Source organism: Eucalyptus grandis, chromosome 9 (genome assembly GCF_016545825.1).
Source record: "Eucalyptus grandis isolate ANBG69807.140 chromosome 9, ASM1654582v1, whole genome shotgun sequence".
NCBI classification, from domain to species: Eukaryota; Viridiplantae; Streptophyta; class Magnoliopsida; order Myrtales; family Myrtaceae; genus Eucalyptus; species Eucalyptus grandis.
In genome coordinates, this window is record NC_052620.1 from 33,755,160 (window position 1) to 33,774,335 (window position 19,176).

A 19,176-nucleotide genomic window follows, 5' to 3' on the forward strand; every position below is an offset into this window, starting at 1 on the left:
AATCTAAGACACAACATCTTTTTATAATACTTGATCTCGATTTATTAGGACTTTTAGATGTGTATATGTTTACATGGGTGTGCGCTAAATAGAACTGAAGTAGGAAATGAAGATATAAGTATAGCTCTTTTTTGAAAATGTAATTCGTGTACAAAACATCCATTAACTAACATCCCTGATTTATGAAACATTTGTCAATGGTTCCAAAGAGCATGCGCTCGTATCTATAAATGAGTAGCAGAATACAAATCATAGTACCATAAAAAACATGATGAGAAAGATGAAATGGTGGAGATTATAGAGGTCTAACTATACACTCTCCTGTATTTAAATTTTCTCTGAGGAAGAATTAAATCCACAAAACCCAATTGCAACGTTTTTTGCAGAATCGATAGAAAAAGGAACAGTCCCTAAACGGCATTAGCCTCAATTTAAGAGCTCAAACAACGTGGGTGGGCCTGCTTTTTTGTGCATAGAATTGCTAAAAAAGGGTATCGATCTTTTAATAATCTGTGTGTTTATATTAAAGAAATGGAAGGTACACGAGGACGTGACCTCCAAGTCGATCCTTTGGCTGGCTCTTTGAGAACAGTGCGGTCCCCATAGGTCGGTTTCAGTGTCTCTGCCAAGACAAAAAGGAGAGAGGGCTTAAGGCAAACAGATAAAGGCCACCAAGTTCTCAGATCAGCGAGACTTGATATCATGGAATATTATTTCTGGGGCAACATCTTATGTCCAAATATATCCTAGAAAGAATCAACATCCTTAAAGAGAACAAGAACAATAGCCATTTAAATAAGAATCGAATTTGAGACTCATAGAAATCACTTCGAATAAGAACCGAACTTGAGACTACACACCTTCCTTGAAGTGCAGCAATTCCTCTTGCTGATAGAGCGTCACACTAGTAATCTGTGAGAGCAAGCGTACCAATCTTCGGCTCAAGAATTTCTAGGAAGAAAACCTTCTTAAGATAAGTAAGCCATATTGTCTACTTGAAGATTTTTCATGGTTGGGTTTGTTTTCTTAATCTGAACAAGAAAGAAGGACAAGAATGAACTCCGTCAAAGAGAAAGAGGCACGTGGATACAGAGCGCGGCTCCCTTTACCAAAGCTTTTGTCTTCCCCTGTGCGCCATTCGAGTACATTGGCGTGGTACTTCTTCAAGATCTTTTATGAAGTTATTACACAAAACAATGGGTGAGAATCAAAGGGTTTTTTTGAGTTCCAGATGTTGGGAATTGGAGCTGCTTGTCTCATGGAAAGTATAAGCTTATGAGAGTTTCCCTTTATTGGCGTGGTGGGGTTACCCATTTTTGGTACGGTAATGAAGCTTTTGAGGCTCATAGAGACTCTAAGTCATGTTCATGGGGATGCATGAGTGAGGTTTGTGTCTGTCTTGCCACATGAAGGAGGTGGTGTGCTGTCGGATATTCATGTCCCGATGCGGAAGAAAAACGAAGAAAAAGAAATTTGTTTGGGAGGTGTACGTGAGAGTTTTCGGTTTGGATCAAATGTCCAGAGAAAATGTCCGTAACATACGTTGCAAGGACTTTGTGCCATGTATGGAGTGAAAGCATCACCAAAACGATATTAGTGATAATTAATCTTACTTTTAAGCTCGTTCATTTCGCGGAAAACAATTTATGGGAAAATGTTTTCCGGATTTTTTGGCGTTCGCTTCACGAAGAATGAATTCATTGAGAAAAATGTTTTCCATGAAATGAAATAAGTCTTCTAAATTAAGGGAATCTTTCTTATCGCACATCTCTACAAATCATCACTTCTTCCTTTCGTTTCTTTTTCTTCTTTTTTTTTTTGTTCAAATTATTTTTTAATTTATTTTTCTTTTTTAATTCGAATTATTTTTAATTTCCTTTTTTTTCTTTTTTTTTTTTCTTTTTTTTTTCTCTTCTTTATTTCCCATCTTCTTCTTTCTTAGCCAGTCGTCGGTCATTGTCAAGCAAACCTCAAGCTCGTTGATCTCAAGCTCGCGCTTGGCACTCTTGCTTATCTTTTTCTTTATTTATTATATACCCTGTAGTTGTAAATTGCTCAAATAAAGGGCTCTAAATGCTTTACTTCTTTTTCTTTTTTTTTGTTTATTAGAACACAAACAACACAAGAGGAGAAAAGGCCACTCAACTGGAAGATTCTCATGAGGGCTGTACGTGCTTTGCTTATTTTCTCTTTTGCTTATTTTTAAAATCCATACGAACATTTTTTAGAGTAGATGAGCATTTGGCGATAATGAGGGAATAAAGATATGAAGTAAGTTTGCTTGGATTTAAAGGCAAGTTCATATTTGATGGATTCATAGGTTGGTAAGTGATGCATGCTTAAGTGGTGAAGTTTTAGAAAATATTTTCCTTACAGAACACCAGAAAATATTGTCATTTTCCTGAAAAATGACTTTGAGAAAATATTTTTCGGAAATTGCCCATTTTCCACGAAACGAACGGACTTTTAGATGACTTAGAGAATGTGGCGTAACCACACCACTAGGATGCGGAACTGGTATCCTATCTGTCAATCGAGAGGTGCATATTTTAGAACAATGAAGAGGATGGATCACCTGACGTTCGTTCGTCGAGTCCAAGGCACAAGCATGGAAGGACTAGACTATCTAGAGATTTATAGAACACTTGACAGGTCTTATGAATCGATAATATTCAAGTCTTTAGGCAATGTAAATGAATCATAACCAAAGAAATTAGCACATAGTTTGTGGAATTCGATTCGTTTTGTTTTGCTTTTATAAAGTCTTCAAATCTCAATTCCTTCCTACGTGTGTCTATATGGACATATTCGTATATTGCATGCAAAATTAATGTCAGTATACTTTTCATATTACCCAAGGTCAAGGGTGCATTTGTTTTAGGGAAAGTGCTTTTCAAGGATTGTTTTTCCAAACTTTCGCCCTTTGATTCGTGAAAAATGATTAAATAACCAAAAGCCTTTTCCGAATTGCTCATCTAGAATATTTTTAATATTTTTCTTCTTTTTTTCTTTTATTTTTTTTCATTTTCCTTTTTCTATGATGAAGACCAGCGATGGCCCAAAGGCGAGCTTGAGTCTCGCCATTTCCAGTGAGCTCCAACCTTGCTTGAGGCAAATGACACTTGAGCTGGCCGATCTTGGGGGAGCTCAAGCCTTGCCATTCCCGACAACCTTGAGCCACACTAGCCCACACCTATGGATTGGCCATTGCCAAGGGTTGACAATTGGCGGAGGAGAAGAAAAAAAGAAAAATATTTAAAATATTGATTTCTTTAAAAATAAAAATAAATAAATAAATTGATTTTTTAAAAAATAAAATATAATAAAAATTGGAATTTTTTTGCATGAAATTAAGATATTGAAATATTTTCTAATAAGATCCAAACGTTTTCGATCATGTATTACTAAGTAAAGGAAAACTAACTTTATTCCTTAAAATTTTTCCTTTATCATTAAGTTTTTCACAAAACAAACATATCTTAAATCATGTCTTAAAATGATAATTAGATTAAGACAAAGCACATATTTTGAGACTGAGCATGCCTCTCGAAGGAAAACCCCAAAAGGCAGAAGAGTATGATTCGGTATTTTTTCGAGAAGATTGAGAAACATAGGGTGCGAACGACAACTATTTTGGCTAGAAATTGATTTATGAAACAATAACATATTTTTCTATTTCTAATCTTGGATGTGTTTCGAGTAAAAATACAAGTTTGATAATAATACAAAATTTTTATCTTAGAATAAAATAAAATTTCTCCCTTCTAAGTGATGGTGGATGGTGACAGCGAACTGCGATGGCATCGGACAATGAGCAATGGCTAGTGGGTAGTCAGCTAGGAACAATGATGAGTGATTAGAATAATTTTTATTTATCATTTCTATTTAGAAATAGAGAAATAAAAAATACTTTACCAAAAAAGAAAATAGAGAAGTAAAAATTACTTCTCATTTCTGTTCCAAACCTATTTCTAGACTAAAAATTTGTTTTAAGTAGAAAAGTGAAATTATGTTGTCAAATGGATTTTTATTTCAGAAACAAGTTTGGAAAAAAAAATTCTGGAATAGAAATAAAATGGTTACCATGCGCACCCATAAAATTAGATAGTCCAAAGCTTATGTTTTGCTTGGATCAATCTGAGCCTTTTAGGCGATCAACATATAACCAAACTTGGTTTTGATTTCTAGGGATTATTTGTTTATTAATGATTGTTATTGATGATCAATCTTTAGTCTCATTTTTTCGGACCCATTTTGTATGTTATTCTTAAATCTGCCCACCACGTTAATTACAAAATTGATAACCCTTAAAAATTTTCTCACGAAATTGGATTGAAATCACGTGAATGTTCGAGATTTTGGAAGTCAAATGAAATCAAACTGCTGTATTTTTTCGTAAAAATGAATGATTTAAAAAATATTTTCTTAAAACTATATATTTTTTTTTCTTTTCTTGTTGAACTTATATGCCTCGATTCTCAAATTGGCTCTTGTTCCTCGAGAGAGGGAAAAGTACCAAATAAGTCCTAAACTTATAATATTAGTATCGATTCAATCATAAATCTTTCAATTGGATTAATTTCATCATAAACATTTTTACATAAGTACAAATTTAGTCTTTCGGACTAATTTTGGACAATTGGTGCTAACGCGGAGGCTTGCCAGCCACTGTAGAAAAGAAGGCTAAGAGGAAGAAAAGGAAAATTATTAAAAAAAAGGAAAAAGAAAAGGTTTAAAATGCCAAAAAAAAAAAAAAAAAATTAATAAAAATTTGAAATATTTGAAAAACATTTTTTTTGGCCAATTGGTGCTAACGCGGAGGCTTGCCAGCCACTGCAGAAAAAGAAGGCTAAGAGGAAGAAAAGGAAAAAGAAAGAAAAAATGAAAAATTAATAAAAATTTGAAATATTTAAAAGTTTCCGCTTCAGCGTTTGTTAACCAACTGACTTCTACATGAGCACCGGCCAACCAAAATTGACCAAAAGGACTAAGTTAGCACTAATATGAAAAGGCTTAGAACTAAACTAATTCAATTGAAAAATTTTGGACTAAATTAGTATTAATGTCATAGGTTTAGGACCATTTTGGTTCATTTCCTCCTCGACAGAGCATGTTTGCAGATTGATTGATTGCTTTTGGAGCTATGAAAAGTTTGACTTGAACTTTAAATTCGATACATGAAGAAGAATTTTGTTGGTATTAATTTCTTTAATTGAACTTATAGACTTGTATAATTTTGTTGGGACCTAAAATTTCGGATACATGTAATTCGCGTTGTTCTACTTGTAACTAAGTCCATTCTTGAATGTTAGTCTTTGATTTTAGCTTCTTCTTTTTTTAACATACTACTTATGAAAGCTAGCGCTTCGCGATGGATATACTTTTACGAAGAGTTATTTATTCAATATAAGAAAATTTGTGATATTAAATTGAATGAGAGAAGTGTTTTTCATCTTATAAAGAATATAAAACCTTTTATTTTTGTGTCTTTGGCCAACATCTCGTGGTTATCCCCAGCCACTTTGTGAGGCTTCCCCCAATTGAATGTGCCATGGACTTCTTGAAGAATATGGACACAAACGCGATAGTTATTTTAATTTTGATATGGCCAACGATAAGATAATTTTAGCGCAAACTTTGAAAGGTCTAAAAGGAAGCATAAATTTATATCCATGAGATAATTCTAACATCAGTGAAAATTGTAGCACGGGTCGAAATTGTAGCATTAGTCTTGCATAGACTCAATTCCGTGAACCCAAATAAATCACGGTCCTTAACCATTCGATGTACGATAATGGAAAACCCATCACGTATATTTAGATAATTGGATTCAAGCAGCTTTTTTTTCCTCGGAATCTTGAAAGTTCATGCCAAAGTTATTCATAGGGGGAAGCGTTGTATTTAGTACTTTGTGCAATTTTTATAAACTTATTGAAAATTATCAATAACTTCATATAGCTATTCCTTAACATTTACGTTACACGTTATAATTATATTTTCGGATATTTGAGATAATAAGGAAAAATAAAAACTCAAAATGGAGAGACTCCAATCAGACCGACAGGCCCATGGGCCGCAAGGATGGGTTTGTATTTATCTAGGGTTCGAGCTCAGACCTGTTCTGCATTCCTTAGCTCGCCCGAACTCCTCTCGCTCTCCTTCTCCGTCGAATCTGCGATTCCATACTCTGCGAGACTCCGGTACGCCGTCGATCGATCTTGGCCTTCGTCTTCTGCGCTTCTTGGGTTTTTTTTTGGGTTTTCTTTGGTGGATTTTCTGTAACTCGTCGTGGCTTTCGCCGGGAGACACCGTCGATAAGGTTTTTGCTTGGAAAAGGTTTGATCTTTGGTCTTTTTCCGAGAATCAATTATCGAACGGCGATGCAATTCGTCGAAAAATCTGTTCTTTCGATTTGAAACCGTCGATTCGATTGGATTGCTTTATTGGGTTCTCTTTGTTATTGCGAGTCTGAGGAAATTTCGATGGCTTAGTCGAAATCGGTTTTGAGAAAGCCAGGCGGGAGCCGTTTGTTCAGGCTACGTTTTTGTCTTGTCAGAAGATTAACCTGTTGGGTGAGGGATCGAATTGTGCAGATAGGTGTCCTGTCTTTCTCTTATGCTGGGAAGTTCTTGTATATGAATTTCGTTGCACTGTCTCTTGTATTGCTTATTTCTTGCACTCCACTTTCTGGGTAACTTCTGTATGTGGTGGATCTTGGCATTTGTCTTCCGCACTTCATTGTTTTTTTTTCTTTTTTTTGGGGTGAATTTTCTGTAACTTGTTATTGCTTTCGCTGGAAGACACTGCCGACCATCTTTTATTTGGATTAGTTTTGATTTTTGTCTTTTTTCCAGAATTGAATGATGACACAATTGTCGAAAAATCTGTTCTTTTCGATTTGAAACTGTTAATTTGATTGGATTGCTTTATTGGGGTCTCCTTGTTGTTGCGAGTTTGAGGAAATATCAATGGCTCAGTTGAAAGGTTTTGAAAAAGCTAGGCAGGCACAGTCTGTTTGGGCTACGTTTTTGTCTTGTCAGAAGATTAACCTGTTAGATGAGGGATTGAATTGTTCAGATAGGGGGGCCTGCCTTTCTCTGATAATGGGAAGTTCTTTTATATGAATTTCGTTGCAGTCTCTTGTATTGCTTAGGTGTTGCACTCCCCTTTCTGGGTAACTTCTGTATGTGGTTGATCTTGGCATTTGTCTTCTGCACTTCATTGTTTTTTTTTTTTTTTTTTGGGTGAATTTTCTGTAACTTGTTATTGCTTTCGCTGGAAGACACTGTCGACAAGCTTTTATTTGGATTAGGTTTGATTTTTGTCTTTTTTTCAGAATCAAACAAAGATGCAATTCTTGAAAAATCTGTTCTTTTAATTTGAAACTGTTAATTCAATTGGAGTGCTTTATTGGGTTCTTATTGTTGTTGTGAGTTTGAGGAAATATTGATGGCTCAGTTGAAATCGGTTTTGAAAAAGCTAGGCAGACACAGTTTGTTCAGGCTACGTTTTTGTGTTGTCAGAAGATAAACCTGTTAGATGAGGGATCGGATTGTTCAGATAGGGAACTTGACTTTCTTTGATATTGGAAAGTTTTTGTATATGAATTTGATTGCACTGTCTCTGGTATTGCTCATGTCTTGCACTCCACTTTGTGATTGGTCTTTGGTGCTTCTCATTCCAATGCCTTTTTCTGCAGCAATTATGGCTGACGATAACTCCGTCGATGTCAAGGAGGAGGTGGCAGAAGTAAGTTTATTTCTCTTTAATTATTAGAAGATATTCACTGAATCATGCTATTTCAATTTCTGCAAGTTTTTTGTTTAGTGAAGTTCTGCCTCCTGCAGCAGCAGATTAGATTCTATTATAAGCCAAGTAGATGAAAAGGCTGCTGCTCTAAGCAATTGAATGATTCCTGCTCATGAGGGTGATACTCTGGATGAGCCTCAGACATTATGCTCGCCACTTGTCAGAACTGAATGATAGGGTTAGGATATCATTGTGGGGAAGGCTTAGTTTGTCTTTGAGTAGCAGATGTTTACCTTGTAGGAGCACATGACAACACTTGATTGTTCTGTTAATTCAATTTCGGGATTTTGGGGATTTTAACAGTAGCACCTGCTTTCTTCAAAATGACACCAGTCAACTGTATAACAGCAATGTCTGCTGCTTTTGTTATTTGCTATTTCAGTACTAGACAGATGTCTGTATAGCTTGAGGTACTGTGGGCCATCTCTATTGGTAGGTAATTGGCTGTCAGAGATTGCAGTTTACTGATTTTTCCCTGCATTGTAGCTTGCGCCATTTGATCCTACTAAGAAGAAAAAGAAGAAGAAGAATGTTGTTCAGGACCTTGCAGATGATTCAGTGGATAAGTTGGCTGAAAAAACGGAGACTCTGTCAGGCAAGAGAAGTGATAGTTCATTATTTTATTGCAAGCACATTTCCTTCTACAAATGACGAGACACATTTTAGTGCACACTTCTTAGCTTTTCAGTCTAATCTCCCCCTTTAATTGCTTTATGCAGTTTCTGATGGTCTTGATAGTAGTTTTGCTGGTCTGAAGAAGAAGAAAAAGAAACCGGTAAGTTTGGAGGCTTTAAATATGTCAATTTCAATTTCAGTTTAGTGTAAAGGGCAATACTGCAGTTGGAGGTATTCACTTGTTATGAATCTTATAGGTCGAGACTAGTGCAATGAATGATGAAAATGAGGAACCAAGGGAAGATCTTGATGGTAAGAATGCCTCTCGATAATGTCTCATATAGAATGTGTTTAAGTATCGGAACTGATTTCCTTTTGGCATTTTTAGATCTTCCCGGGGAGGATGATGAAGGAGAAGGAGCCCCCCTTCAGAAAAGGTACCCTTGGGAAGGCAGTGATAAGGATTACGAATATGAGGAGGTATGTCTCTGATAATGATGTTAATTCTGATTGTTTTAGGTATGTGTATATGTGGGTTTGTCCAACCCCCTCATGCCCCCTCCCTCTCCTTTCCTTTGAGTCCCCAGGTATTCTATTGCCATGAACGACAGTATCTAGATTGTAATTCCTTCTTCGAGTCTACCTATGTTTGTATTCTTTAATTGTTGTAGCAGTGCCCCTAGCTCTGTCGGCATATCCTTGCATGTGTTTGTCATGCTGGTTTTGTACATTTTCATTATGTTTCCTTGTTGTTTGTGTTTGTGCTTTTTATGCTGTGTCAAATGAGCTTCCTTCTCATTTCTCGAAACTTGCATTTCATGTGGCCATAGCACTTGAGTGTGATCTATCTTTACCTCATTTTCTTCCCAAATGAGATACATGACCTTTTTGTTTTTTGATGAACTTCATTTTCAGCTTCTAAGCAGGGTGTTCAACATTCTTCGTGAGAATAATCCGGAGCTTGCAGGAGATAGGCGTAGGACAGTTATGAGGCCTCCACAAGTCCTGCGTGAGGGTACAAAGAAGACAGTCTTTGTGAATTTCATGGATCTTTGCAAGACGTACGTCTACCTTTACTACTTCTACCCTATTTATTTGCATGCTAGAATTCATGAGGAATTCATTAGCATACTTATTGCTCTAATTCCTATGTTGGTAGTTGATCGGATTTCTGCTATTTTTGAGCTCGACATTTTACATTTTTTTTTCTATACATGGGGGCCTCTATATTTCCTTTTCCAAGTGGTTATGGTTTTTCTTTTCTGGCTTTTTTTGAGCTCAACTTCATTTTCTAATTTGGGAATTGTTACATAGGATGCACCGACAACCAGACCATGTGATGGCTTTCTTACTGGCAGAACTGGGAACAAGTGGATCTCTTGATGGACAACAGAGATTAGTTGTTAAAGGGCGATTTGCCCCAAAAAATTTTGAAGGAATACTGCGACGATACATAAGTAAGTGACTTACTGAGGCAAGATATCCTGTTTTCATATGGAATGAATGACCTTTAGTGGCGGTTTCTGCTGCCTTATTAATCTGGCTTTCTTGGAGATAGTGTGATATTGTCAAATGTTCTGGCTGGAAAAGCTGGTTCTTGCATTTAGATGTACTTTTTCCTTCTGTTTTGGGTTTCCTTTATGAAAATCTAAGGAAGTTCAGAGTTACTATCAGTGTGCGCATTGGAGATGATGCAGGATAGCTTGGTACCATCTATGTGAGGATTTGTTTTGGTTTTCTTCTAATCAACATGGAAGTTAGCACTTCAGATTAGTTGGAACTGGTTTTTGGTTCACATCAGTCTTTCCAAAGCAATTCTATAGCTGAAGCAAGCTTTATCTCACCCTTCATATAAGTTTTGTACAGCACTTTAATTTCACCCTTTATCTGGTTTCTGTTGCTGATAAGTTTTGTATGGTTTTTTCTGCTTTCCTCCTATAAAGCACATCTCGCATATTAGTCTTTGATATATATTTATCCTAGTATTTGTTATTCTTGTTCTAAGACATGGTCGCCACTAACAACATTCCCTTCTTTATAACTAGATGAGTATGTTATCTGCCTTGGATGCAAGAGTCCAGACACAATACTTTCGAAGGAGAATCGGCTTTTCTTTCTCAGATGTGAGAAGGTAAAAAATTACTATAGTTATACTTTTTTGGCATTTCAGTCGAATATCTTTAGGACGACTCCGTTTTTGCATAATTGCAGTAAGTGACTTTTTTTGGTTATTTAAATGTTAGGGCCTCCTTTTTTTTGGCTGCCTTTCTTTTTCAATTTTCAATATTTGAGACACAGGAAAAGAAGGAGAAGTTCTTTAGCATGATTGCCTGCCCTGGATATTCGCGAATCAGTAGAAAATCACAGTATACGTAATTTGGCTTACGTCATTGGAATGTTAAGTTGAATTGGCAGCACAAATATTTGTCTCAGCTCTGCAAATCCCTACCTCCCTTTTTCTTTCTTCTCTCCCTGTCCTCCTCCTCTTTGCCAATATAAAATATTAAAATCTCATGGAGTGGCTAAATCTTGAGCTCCCTTTTTTATGGCAGTGTGGTTCTGGACGATCTGTTGCTCCAATTAAAGCTGGGTTCGTCGCTCGTGTTGGCCGAAGAAATGCTGGGACTTGATTTCTCCAACTTTGGTTCTCTTCGTGCAATACTAGATAGGAGTCTTGTTTGTTTTTGCCTCTCTTTATTTTCTCCCTTTTTTGGATGGTATCCTTATGCACGTTTCTCCGTGCTTTTTGACTGACACTACTAAATTAAGTATTATGGTATTGTGGATGTGAAGATCTTATGCGGTAATTACTTTCATGTACTTGTCTTTTATGATCTTGGTGAGGCACATGCTGACATTATCGGCTCGATCAAACGCCAGGTGCATGATATGATTTCTTATGTCTGGCAGCATTGCAGCATGTGCATGCCTAAGCCAAATTATGATTCTGTGGCTTGACTATTCAGTTACATGAAAGCTGTTGGTGGTTGCCGGACTTCCTGTGAAAGAGTGATTGGAAAGCAATGATAATGACCGAAAAAGTTTTATGCTCGTGTAATTCGTTCGCACGGAGTAATGAAAGCTTTTGCACATTATAATTGACATTTCTTGCTGTTCTTTTGCTGCTGATGAGCCAGCGAATGGCGACGTTTGCTTAGATAATCCATTATGGTCCATGAAGAAGGTGGCTTTGTAGAGAAGATGTCTTTGTAGGGATAAGCAGTCTCCCTCTCTCTCTCTCACAGAGCACTGAGGGCATTGAAAACTGATAAAAATACAGCTTTTTCAGACTTAAGCTGGGAGTCATAATGGCTCACTTTAGGTACCAAAGAAGGCCCATCCCTATGTAAGGGGCCCGTAGAAGAAAACTTTCGTATCCATATTCCCCATCCGTTTGGCAGATTCTTTTCGTTTGAGGGGAAATTCCAGGGAGCGGACTGATTGTCAAGAAAATATCAGAAGCGATCATTGTCAATAATGAATTGGCGTCTTCAATTTGAAATCCTGCTTTGACCCCTCTGGTCGTACCCCTTCCCATTGTCACCAATCCCCCAACGCGCGTGACTCTTGAAGTAAATACATGTGAATGCATTTGGCCTTTTCCTCGGAAGATGACATGTACCTTTCAAGCCCCTGTTCCTAATGGGAATCTTTATATGTTGATGGTCATGTATCCGCTACCGAATTCGGCTCATTGGCGAGTTCTGTCCATACCAGTTCTTGGGAGAGCATAAAATAAATATCTGACATAAGTTGTCATCATCATTTGAATAATGCATCGGACGAATCGGCCTCTTGCGAGCCAATGACGAGGCCGTTTGAATTTTAGTATCGGACCGTCCCTTCGCTTGCTAAACCCTTTTCCCATAGATTTGCTAGTGGAGATTGTGGACTTGCTGTACTGTCTTTCCTTTTTCATTTTTCGGTTCCTCCTTGCCATGCTTTCCGGTCAAGCAAAGATCCAAACGAGCAGATCCGGATTGATGAGGAGGGGAGGAGAGAGAAAACAAATACGACAATGAAGAACTCGACATAAACAATGGAATCACAGCCTGGGCAGCTGCAGGAGGTGTCCACCCTCCTCCTGTGTCCTCCCCCATTTTTAAATATTATCTTTTTGGTAGGAAACCGAAGAGAGAGAAAGCTGTCCAATGTCTTCAGACACTCCACTACCAGCCGTTACATGGATCCAGACAAACAAGGTTGAAAAACGAAATAAAGAAACTTGTGAAATAAAAAACATATCAAGACGATTAGCATAACTGACTGACTCTTCACATTGAAAACAAGCAGAAACAGACGGAGGAGCTGGTTTTAATGAAAAACCACGGCCATCAGTGTACATCTTATATTCACTTGCGATCGCCACCAAGTGAAACTTGAATACAGCAAATGCGAGATAAATTCTCATGTTAAAGAATGGTTAATAGGGTAGGCAAAAAGATTCAATTTTTTTTTTTTCAAAGAAGCTTAGGTGTCGGGGGAGAAACGACAAAAAACACTTGTGATGCGCTCAGCCCCTCAACCCCCGGCCCCCGTGGTGGTCCTCCTGCAGAGAAGAAATTTCAATAGAGACCAGAGAGAAGAGAGCAGCTTCCCTTTCACAGCATCAGCATCGCACGCTATCCTAAACCAAACCCCGAAGACTTCGATAATCAAATCGCATCAAAGACTTCTCACAGAAAACGCAACAGAGAAGAGAAGAGAAGAGAAGAGAGGAAAAGAAAATTTACATCACACGTGCCGTCCTCCATTTCCACGCCGGGAAATCCTCTGGGCACTACCATCCTTCTCTTCTTCTTCTTCTTCTTCCTCCGGACACCCTGCTCTGCACTTTCTCGCTCCCACCCAAACCGACCCGACCCGACCCGACCCAACCCTAGAAAGGTCCCCCACCGTCTTCCCTCGCTCGCTTTCTCGCTTTCCGAGCACTGCCCACGAAGGCTTCCTGTCCACTCGAACGACATCTCTGTTCAAAACTCGCCCTTTTTGTGGACCTCATGATCCGCATCTGAATTAAAATCTCAGACCTTTCTCTCATGGGTCCATATCAAAATCTGTCCTTTTGAGTTTTGACCGTTTTTAGAAAGAAGCGCTCTTACCGCTGTACTTGCGAGAGGACCCACCAGTTAATTTTTCGCTGAAGTTGCGGGGGGGATTTTTTTCGCTCGATGGGGGCGGTGACGTCGGCGATGGCGGCGAAGTTCGCGTTCTTCCCGCCGACGCCGCCGTCGTACGAGGTGGCGAGGGACGACGTCACGGGGAAGCTGAGGATGACCGGCGTGAGCGTGAAGGAGAACGTCGACGTCCTGAGCCTGCCCACGAAGAGAGGGAACGAGATCGTCGCGCTGTACGTGAAGAACCCGGTGGCCGCGTTGACCGTGCTGTACTCGCACGGGAACGCGGCCGATCTGGGCCAGATGCACGAGCTGTTCAGCGAGCTCAGTGTGCACTTGCGAGTCAACCTCATGGGGTTAGTTTGTTTCTTGGGCTTTTTCTCTTTTGGATGATTTTGGGTTCACTTGATGGATAAAGTTTGGTTAATGGTGCGTTGGTTGTTTTTTTTTTCTTTTTTGAAGGTATGACTATTCGGGATACGGCCGGTCCACCGGAAAGGTAAGGTGATTTGGTTTCTTCATGCTCTGGTTGTTGTTGTTCTCACTATTATGTGAACCATATGTATCCTATCTTATAACACTGCTTGAAGAATAGCATATAGCCCTTTTGGAAGTGTGGATGTTGGATCCTGTCTTTCCAGTTAACCAGTAATGGGGTTCTATTCAGGGCCCCGATGAAACAGTAGATTTTGCTGAGCTGAATGAGCTGTGGGTGAAATGAAAACCAAAGTGGGCATTCTTGTTAGATTTCGAATCTGTCTTGTACGGGATAAGTTTTGCCATGAGTTTCTTTTGAAGGGAGTTTTCTGATTAGTTTTGCTCTGGACAGCCAAGTGAGCAGAACACGTATCACGACATTGAAGCAGCGTATAGATGCCTTGTAGAGAAGTACGGGGTGAAGGAAGAAGATGTTATTTTGTATGGGCAATCAGTCGGCAGTGGACCAACTCTTGATATGGCCACCCGGTTACCAAGACTGAGGGCTGTAGTCCTCCACAGTCCAATTCTATCTGGGCTTAGAGTCATGTATCCAGTGAAGAGGACGTATTGGTTTGACATTTACAAGGTTTTGTATCATCTCTGCAAGTTGATTCTCTGTCATTTTTCTTTCTTCGCCTTAATTTGGTTTAGTGATTGCCTTCTCCGTGTATGGTGCAGAATATCGACAAAATACCATATGTCACCTGTCCTGTTCTGGTGATACATGTAAGTTTTTCTATGAATTTTAGATGTGGGGCTTTGCTATGCAAAATAGCTTTTGACATAGGCTAACTGCAATACTATCTTTATATCTCAAGAGATATCACTATGGATTATGACAACTACTACCTAAGTTTTACCTGCTTAGATTTACTCAGCTAGCCAATAGGATGATGTTTATTTGTTAAGTGTAGATTGATTGTTATGTTAATGGTTAATTACTTCTTGCACTTGGTTGAGTTTCACTATTGCCTTGTGTGTTTGATGAGCAATAGGTCGTGCTTTTTATGATTGTTTCACTTTCCTGTATCTTCTCTACAGCAAGATTGATGAGCTTGAATGTTTGAAAGAATTAAATAGTGGTGGATTAAGAATTTCCTTGCCTGTAACACATGGGAATTTGTACAGTAAATCATGAAGATAGGTCTATGACACATATAGTATGGGGATGTCGTGGTGTAGAAAAGTCAATGCCAATTCGTATCTTTATTGGATTTACATTACATTTCTTTGGGGCAAATGGGATAGCTTACTGTTTGTAGGAGTAGTCATGAAGGGCGTTATATCCTCAAAGCGGCTTGCTATAAGCTTCAACTAATGTTCTAGAAAAGCTAATGGATCGTGATGAACATATTATCAGCAGAGATTAAAGATAGAACGCATCTTTTGCATTACAACTCACAATTTGCATTTTTTGACATGTCGTATTTTTTATGAGAGCTGCACACTATTTTGTTCTTTCAATTGAATTTTCTGCGCATTTTCTCCTTCTTTTGAACCCTGGTATCAATAGCTATTCTGTTTTTGAGAGTTGCTGTAAAATGCTTGGAGACAAATGTTATCTTCATTGGGCAGTTTACAATTCTGTCATCGATGGCATATCTCACATTTATAATATCTTTTGTGATGTCTATTTAATTGGAATGATTACTCCTGCTGAGAAAAATTGAATGGAACGATATGCAATGGACTTCGGAATAAATCATAGTTTGTATTTCCACTTTCTTTATTTAAGAGACATATCAAGTCCACCCTAAATCCCACATATTACACATGGCTACCCGAAATTTTGAACCTTGTTTCTTTTGTCAAAATGGAAAACTCTTAGTTTCTGAGTGACTCTCGAGTCTTCTATGTGCATATTGTCTTTGCAAATGCACAATCCATATGGGTCCGGCTTTCTATGAGGATGTATAATGCCTATTGATATTGTTCTTAAAGTAGTTATTTCCTATCATGGGATATTTTTGAATGTTAGACATAGCCTCGTGACAAATTTTTGCTTGGTGAAGGATGGGCCCCTGAAATTCTTTTCAGAAAACAATTTAGACATTAAAGGAAATATAGCGCAGACTTGCTAATCCAGTCTCGGCTTTTTGGATGTAGGGAACAGCAGATGACGTGGTGGACTGGTCCCATGGAAAGAAGTTATGGGAGCTTTGTAAAGAGAAGTACGAACCACTATGGATCAAAGGGGGGAATCACTGTGACCTGGAACTTTACCCACAATACATAAGGCATCTTAAGAAGTTCATATCAGCCATTGAGAAAGCTCCTCATTTGAGGAATAAACCTGTTCTAAACGGAGATCAGCCAGAGAACCCTCGTACTAGCACGGACTTCAGAGAAAAATCCAGATCAAGCACAGATCAACGAGAGAAATCGAGGCCTAGCACCGATCAGAGAGAGAGGCCAAGGTTAAGCACAGATCGAAGGGAAAAATCAAGAGCCAGCGTTGAAAAGAGAGAAAAGTCACAAAAGAGTGTAGATTTCCCTGAGAAAGTAAGTAATGGCACCGATCAGCCAGAGAAGGGGAGGAACAGCATTGACCGGTAAGCTTTAGTTATGTATGTTCTGAGTTGTTTATGATTCTGTGGAAAACTGTTCTGCATCTGATAGTGGCCACCTGAATAGGAGCATAGCGTCTTGACTTTGGTGATACTACTGTTTTTTGCAGTTTTGGAGGCATAATGAGATCAAGGTTGTGCAATATAGATTGCTTCAGGCCACCGGCAACAGGTGTATGACGAAGCAAGGTTTAATTTCAAGATACTTGGAATGTATTTATGCATTTCCTCGATTCAATTTATTTGTTGTTGGGTAACTTTGAATAGGAAAATTAGTCAGGGTAATATATGAAATGAATTCGACAGGCAAGTTATTTATTTCAAATGGTTGTCTGTCTTGCAAGTAAAAGGAAAAGAAATATTTTCTTATTCAGATGAATAAAATTTGATCTCTCTCTCTCTCTCTCTGTGATCGTGTAAGCATGGGTGTGTCTTTTCCTTTCTTGGCATTGGGGGTTTGTCAATCTTGGAAAATTGTCCAAGTAATTGCCAGCATCTCTTGTTCATTCAATGTATGGACGGATTTTGCCATTTAATCTTAGGATCCAACTGAGCCAAGCTTTTTATGATATACTTGTTCAAGTTTGAGTTCAGCTTGTGTACCTTTTCAAGCTGATCTGACTTTGCCTCGATCGCTTCGCAAGCTTATTGAGTGTGTAGTTATGTGTTCAAGATACTCGTGCCTCTACTCTTTTCACCATTTTTGGGCTTCTCTCTAATGTTTCCATGACCTGACGCCCAGTTGCAGATAATTCTTTTGCATAAATTAAGGGCTTCATTCATGTTCTGTTTCTTCTTGCTTTTGTCCCTCCAGTCTGAGGTTTGAAGCCCTTTCGTTCTCCTTTCAGGCCGATATTTCTCTTACCCTATGGCTGGTTCTCAAAGGAGAACCAATGTACATGGATTGAGGCTCCTCTTGCGTGGTCGAACCAGGCAGTTCTTCAGATTGATGAAGTTTCTGTAGTTGTGTTATGGTTGTAGATTGTAGTTTATGTACAGTAGGGTCATCTTCAACGTTTTTAAGTTCTTTGAATCTAGTTCATGTGCTGCTAGGATGTGCATGTTTATGAAGTATTTTTGTGTTTAGTTAGTTATATCTGCGGTTTAAAAACTGCAAAGAATGTACACAAAAGGATCTTGGGTATGTTTAGATAGGGTCTTTTAAAGAATGACACATGCGTAATACTTCTTAAGCATATTTAACAAGGGAAGATTTGATTTTGAAAAATTGACTATATGTATCACGAGAAAATCAGTGCATCGATAATTTTACTATTCCTTACTTCGCCATTTAACAGAGTGTTTAGGGGTTATTTTAACAAAGGCTGTGTTTGGTGGTTAATTTCTACCCATGGCTTTTCAAAATGTGGCTCGTGTGTGAAAAATGTAGGAGTTGGCAGGCCAAAAAAAAAAAAAGGCCGAGTTTGAGTTTTTGTTGGAAACTTGGAGCATTAAATATTGGGTCAAGTCGGGTTTGAGTAGTTTTCATCGGGCCTAGCGTTGACATGATCGTAGTCCTAATCAAAATCTTGAGTACATTGACAAGCTAATTTTGATCGTAACCATCTCAACTTTTTTGATACACCTATGCAAGTATATTTGGAGAGCAACACGAGAGTTAAATTTTACGAATTACAATGAGTTCTTTGCGCCTTGAATGTGATAATGATTGCATGCGCATACCTAAATGAACTATTTTGATAAGGTACGATCAACATTTGCGAACGAGCATATGCGTTTTGAATGTCGTTTCATATTGATTGATGAGATATTAATTGATGGGATACATTTGTGAATAAGCATATGTGTTTTTTGCATATTGATTGATTTTTTTTTTTTTTTTAATGATGTTTTGAGTAGAGTTTACTTTTTATTGGCAGGGTGAGCTAGTATTGTGTCCCTAAAATTTAAATAAAATGACATCACTTAATTATTGTATTGAGCGTGTGAGGATGAATATATCTTATGATTTCACCTCTTTAACCACCCGACATCGTTGGAAAAAAATTTTAGTTGACCCACTCGCTTAGACACGAGCAAACATAATATATTTAGCTACTTTTGACAACAATAATTTTCGACGTAATAAATACATTAAAATGCAACATAGCACAGTTAAAATTAATTAAATAATATGTAGGACACACATTTTCAATAATTAATGAGTGAATACTCAACGACAACAAAGTGAGATATATATGGATATAGCATGATACCGATTAAATAATATGCATAACACATATTTTCATTAATCAATGAGTGAATATATAAATAAGTATCACAACACCCAAGTGAAATACATATGGATATATTTAATTATGATCCTTAAAAACAATAATTCATTACTAATTTCACGCTATCTAATGAGAAACCAAAAGCGATTATGCACATTTCCATAGTATGCCGCGCATTGTTTTCATTAGAAAAGAATTGAGCATTTTCTTTTCCATATATATAGCTGCAAGAGGAGGGAGTTCTAATTGAAAAGGAAAAAGAAAAGAAAATTAGCAGAAAGGTTCAAGCAGGGTTTTAAGGTCGGCGGGCCCCCTCCTCCCCCTCCTCTTCCTCCTGCTCCTCCTTCTTCTTCA

At 38.0% G+C, this 19,176-nt stretch overlaps 2 protein-coding genes across 4 annotated transcripts; both read left to right on the forward strand.

The window, feature by feature from the left end:
* The first annotated feature begins 6,081 nt into the window (after positions 1–6,081).
* LOC104419458 (eukaryotic translation initiation factor 2 subunit beta) lies at positions 6,082–11,243 on the forward strand. Of its 2 annotated transcripts, none has more exons than XM_010031128.3 (10): positions 6,082–6,200; positions 7,700–7,749; positions 8,296–8,404; positions 8,529–8,584; positions 8,682–8,736; positions 8,813–8,904; positions 9,340–9,485; positions 9,739–9,881; positions 10,470–10,555; positions 10,977–11,243. In XM_010031128.3, the coding sequence occupies exons 2-10, from the start codon at positions 7,705–7,707 to the stop codon at positions 11,052–11,054; spliced, it is 810 nt and encodes a 269-aa protein (XP_010029430.2). In that variant the 5' UTR covers positions 6,082–6,200; positions 7,700–7,704; the 3' UTR covers positions 11,055–11,243. The 2 variants fall into 2 exon arrangements, with proteins under 2 accessions (XP_010029430.2, XP_010029432.2); XM_010031130.3 differs by having other exon boundaries at positions 6,129–6,336.
* A 1,740-nt stretch (positions 11,244–12,983) lies between these two features.
* On the forward strand, positions 12,984–17,799 carry LOC104419459 (alpha/beta hydrolase domain-containing protein 17C). Of its 2 annotated transcripts, none has more exons than XM_018862987.2 (7): positions 12,984–13,897; positions 14,004–14,040; positions 14,371–14,607; positions 14,700–14,747; positions 16,128–16,573; positions 16,699–16,760; positions 17,437–17,799. In XM_018862987.2, exons 1-7 carry the CDS (start codon positions 13,596–13,598, stop codon positions 17,550–17,552), a joined length of 1,248 nt encoding a protein of 415 aa, XP_018718532.2. In that variant the 5' UTR covers positions 12,984–13,595; the 3' UTR covers positions 17,553–17,799. The 2 variants fall into 2 exon arrangements, with proteins under 2 accessions (XP_018718532.2, XP_010029434.2); XM_010031132.3 differs by having other exon boundaries at positions 12,987–13,897; positions 16,699–16,777; positions 17,437–17,573.
* Positions 17,800–19,176: the final 1,377 nt, after the last annotated feature.